The 12,703-nt window shown below is 44.4% G+C and overlaps 1 protein-coding gene across 2 annotated transcripts in view; it reads left to right on the forward strand.

The window, feature by feature from the left end:
* Nucleotides 1–910: 910 nt before the first annotated feature.
* The window catches only part of FAM120A (family with sequence similarity 120 member A), a 125,002-nt gene continuing 113,209 nt past the window's right edge, over nucleotides 911–12,703 (forward strand). For both annotated transcript variants that reach the window (XM_054588076.1, XM_054588077.1), the window contains exon 1: nucleotides 911–1,418. In XM_054588076.1, coding sequence (XP_054444051.1) covers nucleotides 945–1,418 — 474 coding nt within the window. In that variant the 5' untranslated portion in view covers nucleotides 911–944. The remainder of the gene's footprint in view (nucleotides 1,419–12,703) is intronic.

Here is a 12,703-nt window from a genome sequence, read left to right on the forward strand (position 1 = left end):
CTCACTCCTCCCTCTCAAGAGCACCCAACTTCCAAGGTCCTGACCAGCCTGCCCACCTTTCTTTCCTTCTGCAGGCACTCCGGCCAGGGCGCTAGTCTCGCCTAGGGAGGGACCGGCTTTATCGGGATAACCAGTCTACGGGGTCGGAACTGGGCCTCCTCAGGGTGACCAGGGGCGAGACACGGCCTCCTTGGGGCGAACGGACCCCAGAAGGGTAAAATGCTTATCAGGGTGACCAGTTCCCAGGGACGGTCCTTCTCAGGGTGACCGGATCCAGAGATCCTCCTCGGAGTGACTGGATCCGGGGCAGGAAAGGGTTTCCTCGGTGTGACCGGATCTTGGGATAAAAAGGGACTGCTGGGGTGACTGGACCCGAGGATGAGAAAGGGCTTCCTTAGGGTGACCGGCTCTAGGGTGGGGATGGGGACAGGGCCGCCTGACCAGTCGGGAGAACGGGGATGGGGACTCAGCCACTTCCTCGAGAGATCCCAGGCACCGTGCAGACAGGGCAGCGCCGCGGATGTCCGGGCGCCCTCTCCCGGGCCGGGCCCAGCGGCCTCTCCTCCAGGGCTGTCCTTCGCTAGGCTGGCGGCGGGAAGAGGCCCCAGATCGCTGGTCGCGCTCAGCAGGCCGCGGCACCGCCTCTTCCGCCGGCCGCGTACGTCAGCTCGCACCGCCCCGCCTCCGCCCGCCCGCCCGCCCGCCCGCGAGAGGCCGCCTCTGCCTGGCCTGGGCCTGGAGCGGCGCACCGCGCAGTCCCTCCCCGCCATGGCCCTGGGAGGCAGCAGCACATGGCGGCCGCAGCGGCCATGAGCACGCCCGCGGCCCGCCCCGGCCCCCCCTAGAGCCCGCCGCCGCCCGGCCGCGCCACGGCCCCGCCGCCCCCGGCCCCGCCGCCCCCGGCCCCGCCGCCCCGCCGCCCAGCGCCCGCCGCCGCAGCCGCCATGGGCGTGCAGGGCTTCCAGGACTACATCGAGAAGCACTGCCCGAGCGCCGTGGTGCCGGTGGAGCTGCAGAAGCTGGCCCGGGGCAGCCTGGTGGGCGGCGGGCGGCAGCGGCCCCCGCACACTCCGCTGCGCCTGCTGGTGGACGCCGACAACTGCCTGCACCGCCTCTACGGCGGCTTCTACACCGACTGGGTGAGCGGCGGCCAGTGGAACCACATGCTCGGCTACCTGGCCGCGCTGGCTAAGGCCTGCTTCGGAGGCAACATCGAGCTCTTCGTCTTCTTCAACGGCGCGCTCGAGAAGGCGCGGCTACATGAGTGGGTCAAGCGGCAGGGCAACGAGCGCCAGACGGCGCAGCAGATCGTCAGCCATGTCCAGAACAAGGGCACCCCGCCGCCCAAGGTCTGGTTCTTGCCGCCCGTCTGCATGGCGCACTGCATCCGCCTGGCGCTCATCCGCTTCCACGTCAAGGTGCGGCCGGCCGGCGGGCGCGCGGCGAGGCCCCGGGTTGGGCTGGGCGGGAGTCCGGGCGGGTTAGGGTCGGTTGGGCCGGGATTTGGGCCCGGGCCGGCGTCGGACTAGGTTCTGGGAATCCGGGGGCGGGGCAGGCCCGGGTCTGGGGGTGGGGTGTGGGCGGGGGCCGGGGGTCGGCGGGGTTCCGGGGTCAGGGGTGACCGCGATCAGAGTGAGCTAGGGCAGGGGTCCGCCGCGGTTTGGGGACCCGGAGTCGCGGGGTCCGGGGTCGGAGTAGGCCAGGGTCCGTCGAACCCGGGATTTAGGGTGGCCGGGGTCTGGGCCGCAGACGCTTTTATATCCTTCCTGTCCGCCGGGCCGCAAGATGGACGCGCCACCTGGAACCCGACTGGCGGCTGCGAGTGCACGGGGCCTCGGTGGTCCTGCTGCCCCGGCGGCTCGAGACCCTCAGGACCGGTGGGGTAGGTGCAGATCAGGCTCGCAGGGTGCAGCGCCCCTCTCTCTGATATTCTGGAGTGCTCCCCCACTCTTTGAAGCGGCTGGTGGCTAGCCTGAACTTTAACGAGGTACGCGTTTCCGAATAGCACTGCTTGTACAGCAACAGGTTTTTCGTGAGGGCAGGTGGGCTAGATGGCGACAGGAAGGGGTCCCCAGCCAGTGAGGGTGGGTGGAAACTGCCAGCTGTTTGTCACCGTGTCTCAATCAGGCAGTGACCTGGATAAGGCCTGAGGAATGGGCCTCCCATGAGAACTTAGGGCAGTGCCCAGGCCTCCGGTAAGATGACAGTTTTAGAGAAATTGTCTGATTTTTGTGTGTTAGGTTTCAAAGTATAGGAACACTTGACACAATGAAATTTTATCAGTTCTGTGATTTAGAGTCTATGTGAACGAAGGCTTGGGTTCTGTTTGTCTGCTGTGAAAGGAGTAGTTCCCAGTCAGGGAAAGCCTGTAATCAGTTTCCAGGATTTACTTCTCTCTGCACAATGGGGACTCGGCCGCTTTGGGTCATGCACCCAGGTAATTAGAGCTTCTCTGCAGTTCCTTTGGCAGAGGGCGCCTAGCTGAACCTGGGCCACGAATAGCTTCAGGACCAGCATTGAGGGCAGAGATAACATGCAAATCACTGACCTTTGACTTGAGTTTTGCTTCCTTTTTTCACTGTTTTTCTTTAAAGTTCTTTTTTGTGTGTGGGGGCCTATGTTAGTTTTCTGGATCTTACCACTCTCTTCAAATTTGTCTTCGCTTCCTTCATTTGTACTTGAAACTGCTTGAAGGCCAAAGTTTGTGAAATTCATACTCTTCCTTACTGTCCCTTACTGTCTGTGCTGAGATGGTGGTGGTTAAGCCTAAAGTGATAGCGGAAGTCCCACCCCATCCTGTTGCAATTGGTGACAAGGTCTCTAAGTCTGCGGGTCAAGGCTGCTGGCGGAACAGCTATTGGTCTGTGAGTGTGGCACCGACACAGCGTTCCTCTCTTAGGGAAGTTCGGGTGAGAGCCAGGGTCTGCTGCTGGCATTTTCTGCTCTGGAGCCTGGGCTCGCAGAGACTAAGGCAGGTAACCAGAAGTGATCAACTCTAGATATCATAAGAGCATGAACAGTTTTATCTTGTTCTGAGACGGAAACTACTACTGGAAAGACACGATGAGCTTTCTAATCAAGTGACTCTCAGAGGAACACTATAAATATTAGGATTAAAATTAGTGTGTGTGCAGTCTCTGTATCTTTTAAAGAAATTTCTGGATTCTTTTTTAATTGTAATATTTCTTTGTCATGGTGCCCCTATGAATGTCTTGCTTACCTTTTAAGCACTCAGAATTTTGACCAATGTGTGAATAAGTGCTTGGAAACTTAAATTTAAACTATATGTAAGATCATTTTTTAACTCAGGTTCCTGGACAAAAGATAATTCTATGTATACTTTGTATGTTTTCTATGTATACTATAATTACTTTGCTTTAGATAAACTTTTAACTCCTAATATAGAATCATAGTATAGTGTCAATTGCACAGAGTAATATGGTAATGACTCTACTCTATGGTGGCTACCCATCTTGCAGCCTCACCTTTTTGGAAAAGCCTAAGAAATTTAATTGCTAAAAATTTGTCAGCAACCAAAGGAGAGGTCAGGAAGTTTGGGTACAGTGACCCAAAAAGAAAAAAAAAGCTTTCTCTTTCCTCAATGAAGAATCAAGTTCTCTTTCTCATAGGCTCTGCCCTCCTTTTCAGATGTAACTCTGATAAGCTTAGTTATCTAAGCTCAGTTTGAGAAAGGATGCGGAGGAAAGTCTGCCAGCAGGAGCACCATTAATTGCAAGAAGTGACACCTTGCAAGGGAAAAGATTTAAAAAATATTTAAAAAGTCATAATTTGGGGGTCACTTTAGAAAAACAATGCTATGTACTTCAGCAGCCCCTATAAAAAAGAATGATTTTGAGTCAGAAGAATTTATGCTAAGCATTCTCTAAGGGAATGAAGCAGTGTGTACTAATTTCAAAGCTGCCTGTTAAAATGGCTAAGTAAATTAAAACAATGATGACATATCACCACATACCTGTTGGAAAAGCTAAAATAAACAATACCAAGTGCTGACAAGAATGCTTACCACCTGGAATACCCCCTATGTATCTGGTGGCTGGTGGGAATGCAAGAGTGTACCACCGCCCTAGAGAATGGCTCAGTGGTTTCTTAGTGAGTGGAGCATATACATTTACCATATCATCCAGCAATCCTATCTCTGGGTATTTACCTAATGAAATACTTGTTCACACAAAACCAAACATGAATGTTCACAGTACTTTTACTCATAATAGCCCAAACTTGAAACAACCAAAATCTCCTTTAATAGATGAATAGTTAAACTGTGGTACATCTGTACTCTCCAGTACTACTTAGCAATAAAAAGGGAGGAACTTTTGATATATGCAACAACTTGGGTGAATCTTTAAGGTTTTATGGTGAGTGAAAGAAGCCAGGCTCAAAAGATACGATTCTGTTTTTATGACATTCTTGTAGGGGTAAGATTGTAGTGATAGGGACAGAGCAGTGGTTGCCAGAGAGCAAGGACAAGGGAGGATGTGAATATAAAGGGACAGCAGGAGGGAGCTTTTTGTGATGATAGAACTATTCTGTATCCTGCTGCTGGTGGTGATAACATTTTAAAATCATAGAACTATACATCAAAAGGAAATTTTACTGTGTGGTAATCAGTCCTTTTTTTAAAAAAAGGTTAAGTAAAAATTGACGAAGAATTGACATGAACACTTATGTGTAATGTTGGGTATGCAAGGCATTTCTCGTATAAAAATCTACCATCTTATTTGTCTTTAGGCTTCTGTAAATTGGCAGAAAAGCTTTAACTTCCCTGAAGCTTTGCCTAAAGAAATCTTTTTTTAACTTAGAAGAGTATGTAATAATTGTATTTCTTTAACCATTAGAAGGTGGCCCACGTATCAGTTAATTTTGTTCAGGTCACTAACTGCCTGGCCTGAATTTGGCTTCTGGGGGTTACTAGGAGCATTTCCTCTTGTGTGCTTTGAGTCATCATAACCTTTGACACTTAGTGAGGTGCTGGTGTTTATTTAAAAATATCAGTGGCATTAAATCCCTGGAGTGTTCCTAACTGTTCTTGGTGTGGGTTTAGATGAAGTTCTTCAGATCTTATCCCGAATCAGTGCTCTGCTGTATTTACTTAAATCTTACATAAAGCACTGCTGTTTTAAGTCAGCAGAAAAATGTGAGATTTGACTGTAGCCTGAGATTTTGGGATGATGATCTCTTTTCTTGCATAGTTGATGAGGCAGAAGGACTAATTTGTAGATTGCCAGGCCCTTGCTAGGTCCTTTCTCACAGACCTGTCTCTTATTTAACGCCCCAGCATTTTGTTACCTTATTTTATATGGGAAGAAATGGGCTTTCTGAGTGACACTTGGGGACAAGTAACCAGTTACCTCTTCAAAAAGAGAAGTGCCTTGCTCAAGTCAAAGTTCAGTTTCATTGTAAACGAATGCTTGCGTGGGGGTGCCTACCTGCAGTTCACTTTCAGGAAACATGTGATAGCAAAATGCCTCTACTGATTTTTCTGCATAGAATTGGAATGGCATGGTACCTATGCAGGAGACAGTGAACACTAGCAGTATACTTGTTTGGTTATTATTTTCAATTTTTAAATCATGTTTATTTTATTACAGTTGTCTCAGTATTTCCCTCTATGCCTCATTCCACCCATCCCACTACCACCCCCTGAATAGAATAATTCAGAATAGAATAATTAATATTCTACTTAGTTGAGACTTCTATCCACCACCAATAAAAGGTAATTTCTCTTTTTTTAACGTTTTTCAGGCCTGTGTGTAAGCTTTATTCTTAAGTAAAATTTTGTGTATTTTTAAATCATGCTTATTCTATAACAGTTGTCAGATTTCCCCCTTTGCCCCCCTCCACCCACCCCCAACCTGCTCCCACAGTCATAGCCACTCTGTTGTCCTTGTCCATGGGTCATTCATACATGTTCTTTCTCTAGTCCCTTCCCCTTCTTTCCATCACTGTCCTCCTACCCCATCCCCTCTGGTCACTTTCAGTCTGCTCCATGGTTCCTTGCCTGTGGTTTATTTTGTTCATTAGTTTCTTTTGTTGAATAGATTCCACTTATAGGTGAGATCATATGGTATTTCTCTTTCATCAACTGGCTTATTTCACTTAGCATAATATTCTCCAGTTCCATCTACGCTGTTGCAAAAGGTAGGAGTTCTTTCCTTCTTTGTTTTTTTTTAAATGCTGATTGATTTTATTTATTTTTTTAAATGTCAAAATCCATTATAAAATATTGAAAAATTTAAATCCATTATAAAGTTTCAGCAATTAAAACAGCATGACACCAGCACAGAAATAATCAAGTAGATCAATGAAATGAAATGAGCATTCTAGAAACAAACGTATATATCTAACAGTGTAATATATGGTTACATTGATATTTCAAATCAGTGGGGAAAATAAGGCCTACTATTCAACAAATAAGGTGCGTGAACCACTCTGACTTGAAATAAAACAAAAATAGAGCCCTATTTCACACATTATACAGAAAATATTCAGGTGAGTTAAAAACCAATATGTAAAATCTAAGGAGTTTTTGTAGAAAATACCAAATAATAGTTTTCTCACCCTGAAGTAAAATATTCAAACCCAGAAGCTATAAAGTAAAATATTGACAATATGACTATATTAAACATTTAAGACTATACAGTAATATACACATTAAAAAAGTTAAAGGACGAGTAATAGAATAGGAAAGTGTTTGCCACTCTTCTAAAAAAAGCGTTAATAGTTTTGTTTTTTTGGGGGGGGGGAAAAAATCCTACAAACCTTTAGTCAAAAAATGGATGAATACCAAAAAGTCATTTAAAGCTTTTTAAAAACAATAGAAATAGGCAAGAAATATACAAAAACGGGCTTAGTTTCAACAAATAGTAAAGGAACAATTGAAATAACACATCATTGTCACAATCAGGTTAATATGTACTAAAAAATATTGGTAATATCAAGTATAGGTAACTGAAAGGAGCTGGGTATTCATAGGCTCTTTGTCTTCATCTTCTTAAAGCAGTCCCTTTAGCGTATCTTGCAATGCTAGTTTGGTGGAGGTATATTCTTTTTGCCTTCTTTTGTCTGGGAAACTCTTTATTTCGCCTTCCATTGTAATTGAGAGCCTTACTGGGTAGAGCAGTCTTGGTTGCAGGCCTTTGCTTTTCATTGCTTGGCATATTTCTTGCCATTCCCTTCTGGCATGTAGTGTTTCTGTTGAGAGGTCAGCTGCTAGCCGTATTGGGGCTCCCTTATATGTTACTACCTCTTTCTCCCTTGCTGCCTTTAGGATTCTCTGTTTGTGTTTGCTATTTGCCATCGTAATGAGGATGTGTCGTCTTGGAGTAGACCTCATTGGGTTCCTCCTGAATGGGACCCTGTGCGCTTCCTGGGACTTGTGTGACTCTTCCTCTCCTCCAATTAGGGAAGTTTTCCATCACTACTTTTTCAAATAGGTTCTCTATCCCTTGCTCCTCCTCTTCTTCTGGTATCCCTATTATACCAGGATTACGTTTCAGGTTGTCCTGCATTTCCCTAAATGCCTCTTCGTTCTTTTTGAGTCTTCTTTCATTTTCTTGCTCTTTCTGGGAGCTTTTTTTCTACCTTATCCTCCAGCTCGCTGATTCGGTCCTCAGCTTCATCCAGCCTGCTTTTGATGATTCCTCCTCCTGTGTTCTTCAATTGAGAAATTGTATTCTTCATTTCCTCTTGTCTCTTTTTGATAGTTTCTGTGTCCTTTTCATGCTGATATAGTTTGCAGTAAGTTCCTCGTAGTTCCCCTGTAGTTTTTTGTAATTCTCTCTGAGCACACCAAGATCATTGAGCTTCCTTAGAACCGCTGTTTGGAACTCACTATCGGATAGTTTACTTGCCTCTATCTCCTTTAGTTCTCTTTGTGGGGATTCCTCCTTTCCCATCGACTGGAGGGTGTTTCTTTGTCTTCCCATATTTGTGAGACTCTTCTTTTTGCTTCTGCTTCTTAAATTGATATGTCTTGATCTCCTGACTTTGTGGTGTGAACTTCTATGGTAGGAGACCGCTGTTTTTACTTTCTGGACCTGCCTCTGATGATGTCAGATGTTGACCCTGTCTGACCTTAGGCAGCCTGTTTGAGACTTCCAGGAGTCTACTGTCTGTGGCTGTCTCCTTCAGCTGTTAATCTAGTCACTCTGGACTCAGCAGGCCGGCTTAGAGATGCCACAGGGTGGGGCAGAGTCCCTCCTGAGGGCGGGGTTATTGGGTCTTCTCACACTGCTGCTGCTCAGGGGAGTGGTCTGCCTGAGCCAGATGGCTGCTGCCACATGGGGGTGGAGTCAGCACTGGGATCCCACGGGCTACTCTCTCAGTTCTCTCCCCAAAGCCTTCTTCCCCAGTCTCCGCAGGCGCCTCTAGCCCACTCTGTCCCCACCTTTGCCGGAGACCAGGGTAAATGGCTGCAAATAAAAATTTGTGCATTGGCCCTTTAAGCAGCTCTTTGTGCCTCCAGCTGCCCCTCTCTGGCAGAGAGCAACCTTGCCACTTTTCGCAGTTAGCTTATTATCTGTGTCCCTTTTGGGCTCTGGCGCTGTAGGCTGGAGATCCCCACTTATGGTTTAGACCCCGCTCTTCTCAAGGTGATCCAACTGGCCGTTTCAATGTTCTTCTGGTGCTGCCGCCCGTGGACGCCCCGCCCGCCTTCTTGAGTCTCTACCACACGCCTTACCAGTTAGTTTGCGGTAAAGCTGATTCTTCTATCTGTCCAAGGTAATAAGGCTCCTCTCTCGCTATTCAGTTTTATTTCAGGTTATTTCTCCACAATTTAGTTGTAATTCCAGATTTGTCCTGGGAAGAGGTCAGTATGACTTCCGCTCACTCCTCTGCCATCTTGATCCTCTCAATACTAGCAGTATGCTTCATTCTTAAACACCTCCTATTGTCTGGGGAAGAGTTAGGGTTCAAAATTGACCATATTATAATTCATACCAGTCATCCTTTAGAATGCTTATTTTCTTCCTTTGTACCAATTTTGTGCCTGGCTTATTTCAATTAGCCTAATTTCTTCAAAGTTCATCCATGTTGTAAAATTGTGTTATAATTTCCTTTTTATTTTTTTTTTTAGATTTAATAAAACTCCATTGTATGGATGGACCACTTTGGTTTATCCATCCAGCCCTCCATAGATGCTTGAGTCGTTTTTCCTTTTGGCTGTTGTGAATAATGAATAATGTTGCTGTGAACATGTGTGTACAAAATCTGTTCCAGTACCTGCTCTCAGTTCTTTTGGGTGTATACCCAGAAATGGAATTGCTAGGTCATTTGATAATTATGTGTTTAATTTGTCAAGCAGTACCATACTGGTTTCCACAGCAGCTGTGTACAGATATTTTGTTATACATTATACCATATGCTATCACAATATAATATTTAGTTTTTTAAGATTAATTTGATTATACAATATATTAGGAATTTGGGTTTTTTTAAAGTATGTGAAAAAAATCTTTCCATATTTATACTTATAGTCCTAATACATTTTAAAGGCTGCATAGTATTCCCTAATTTATCCCACCCATACAAATGGTATGTACATACTAGGTCACTGGCACCCTAGAGTCACCTTTGGCATTTTATTATCCCATGCTGCCAGTCCCTACAGTGTGTCATGCCAATTCCAGCCCAGCAGTCTTTCCTTACTCTCTTCTTCATTTCCAGTAACCAACCTGTGAACTCACCAAGTGTACCCAAAAGGTCTACCAAGTGCTTTGAAAAGACGTTGGTGCTTTACGACATCTAATTATTGGATATATACTATCACTTAGAAAAAATTATGATAGAGAGTAAAATAGAACAAAAAGTAGAATGCAAGGCATTTGCTAAGGTTAAATACCATTTCATTAAATCATGTATTACTCTAAGGATTAGTCAGAGTTGCCTCTGTGTCTGACTGGGCTTCCACACATGGTGTCTCACCAGTGAACCTCATCTCAGGTGGATCTCTCTCCTGCCAATGATTTGAACAAACCATTAATCTAAACACCCTGTTAACTTTTAGACCTTTCCTGTAATCTGAACCCATTCCACCCTCCTTCATGTTTCACAATTTTTCTACTGTACTTTTTAAATGCTCCCCGTCAGACTCCTCAGTGTTTCCCCAAGAAATGTCCAACTTCCCAACTTCTGCTTAATGTTGCTACCTCTTGTGTCACTACCCCATTTTTGCTAGTCAGAATTTTACTTACACTTCAAAGCCCATCTCAAATGCTAGACTTCATGGAGTCTCTTCGGTTGTTCCCAGAGGTGGACCAGGGATGCATTATGCAATGTCATCTGTATTTGGTAGTATGAATACTACCAAAGATTGGTGGTAGTTCCTGCAGTCTGCTTATGTACCTCTGCCACTAACTATAAGCTACTTGAGGCTAGGGACTAATTTTACTCCTTGTATCTTCTGTATGTTTAGTGTAGGCACTGAACTTTTCAATCAGATATTTGCTTTGTTCTATCTACATAACCAGGCAAATTATTTTCTTTCAACACCTGGATCAATGGTCATTATGTAAGAGTGTTTCTTATCTTAAATTTCTTGTATTCTTGTTTTCTGACTGGTTCCCAGTGATGATTTCTTCTTCCTTTAGCAAACATTAAAGGGCTGTTACTGGCCAGGCATAAGGAGTGACTGTAACAGGAAAGAGGACTTGAAGGAGCTCAGTCTAGTGAGTGCAGAGAACTCATTGCCATTTTCCTGTGTCAACATTTGGAACTTACCTTGATGCCATAGGACAGTTTATTCGGCCATTGAAGACCAGTGCATGATTCTCACTGGAGGATGTTTTGGCAATGTCTAGAAACATTTTTAGTGTTCACAATTTGAGGGCGTCTAGTGTACAGATGCCCAGGATGTTGCTGAGCATCCTATAATGCACAGGACAGCTCCACAACCAAAAAGTACCCACCCCAAATATCAGCAGTGTGGAGGCTAGGAAATCCTGGTGTGAACAAATCAAAGAATTCTAAGTCGGGCCTTTAGTAAAGCAGTATAAATGTTTGAAATAGAGATTTCTAAGTATACCAAGAAGAGTGGTAGTCAAAAATACAACTTAGTTTTCTGAATTAAAATACTCACATATACAAATCCCATTTCTAAAATGTTTCTAGACCCACATTGTTCTTCGTTTTGTACAGTGAGAATTTATACAAGGGAAAGAAACAAATTAGCACATACTATACATTCCAGCCTTAGTAAACAATCATCCATAGGATAAATGCCAAATACCATGTAATATGAAGAGGAGGTACTTTTATTTAAAAAAACTTTTTTTGAGATATAATTGACATGCAACAACATATTACTTTCAAGTGTACAACATAATGATTTGAGATTTGTATATATTGTGAAATGATCATCCAGTAAGTCTAGTTAACACCTCACATAGTTACAAAAGTTTTTTTCTTATGAGAACCTTTAAGATCTATTCTTCTAACAGTTTTCAGATATACAGAACATTATGGTTAACTATAGTTGCTATGCTGTACGTTACATTCCTGAAACTTACTTATTTTATAACTGGAAATTTGTACCTTTTGAACACCTTCAATCATTTTGCCCATCCATGATCCCGAAGAGGAGAAAGTTTGCAGGGGTGTCCAACCTGTGGCCTGTGGACCACATGCAGCCCAGGATGGCTTATGAATGCAGCCCAACAGAAAAGCATAAATTTACTTAAAATCTTTTTTTTTGCTCATCAGTTTTTGTTAGTGTTTGTGCATTTAATGTGTGGCCCAAGATAGCTCCTGTAGTGTGGCCCAGAGACGCCAGAAGGTCGGACACCCCTAGACTTTAGAATTTGAAAAATTATTTTCCAATGGCTTTATAGACAGAATTTTTAAAATAGAACAATTAGGCATAAATCAGTCAGTTTAGATAAAATTACTCTAAAATTATCCAAATGTCTCTATAGAGCTGATATCATTTGTTTTCTTTTTAATTACGTTTATGTTTTCTGTAGAAAGTCCTATGATGACCTTACCTGTTATCTTAGAACACTACCCGGTGTCTAGTGGGTCTTTAAAATACATGTCATAAATGGATATGTTAACCAATTTCAGACTCACCAGCTACTCATTCCCCTTGTGCAAGGCAGTATTGTGACAGAAAGATGGTAGAAAGTTTGTGTTCAAACCCAGTGGCCACCTGACACAAAGGCTTTACCTTTAAATAAGCCCTTTTACGCTTCTTAGGAGCTGTGCTGAAGACATAAAAGAGGTGACTGCTTAGGGAAGTCGGCTGAATTTAGCCATTTTCCTTGTTTTACCATGCTCTGTCGAACATTGTTTCTAAGCATCTTTCGGCCAGTATGGAGCTGAACCTGATACACTCAATTGTCTGTAAAGGTGATGGTAAGTCTGCAGCAGTTAAGAATCTGTGATCTAGAAACACAATCCTTTTGTGCCCCAGTCATTTGGCATATCCTACTTGTCTCTGGAGTAAATTGGCTTCTCTAGAAAGACTAAATCTACCATGCTTTTGTTATTTTGCCAATGTAGAAAAGTAGACTGGAGGGTGTGTTGCTGGACAGTTGAATTTTCATAGTGCAGCGACTTGTTCATGTCAGGAGCAGGGGTGCCAACCAGTCCAGACTGGGGAGGGCTGCCTCACTGCACTGCTTAGATGAGCAAAGGCACTATGGTGTTTTACCTGCTTGCACCTATGTGAGTTGTAAAATATTTC

This window comes from Pteronotus mesoamericanus, unplaced genomic scaffold, assembly GCF_021234165.1.
Source record: "Pteronotus mesoamericanus isolate MK-2021 breed Mesoamerican mustached bat unplaced genomic scaffold, CSHL_Meso_final scaffold_125, whole genome shotgun sequence".
In the NCBI taxonomy this organism is placed as follows: domain Eukaryota; kingdom Metazoa; phylum Chordata; class Mammalia; order Chiroptera; family Mormoopidae; genus Pteronotus; species Pteronotus mesoamericanus.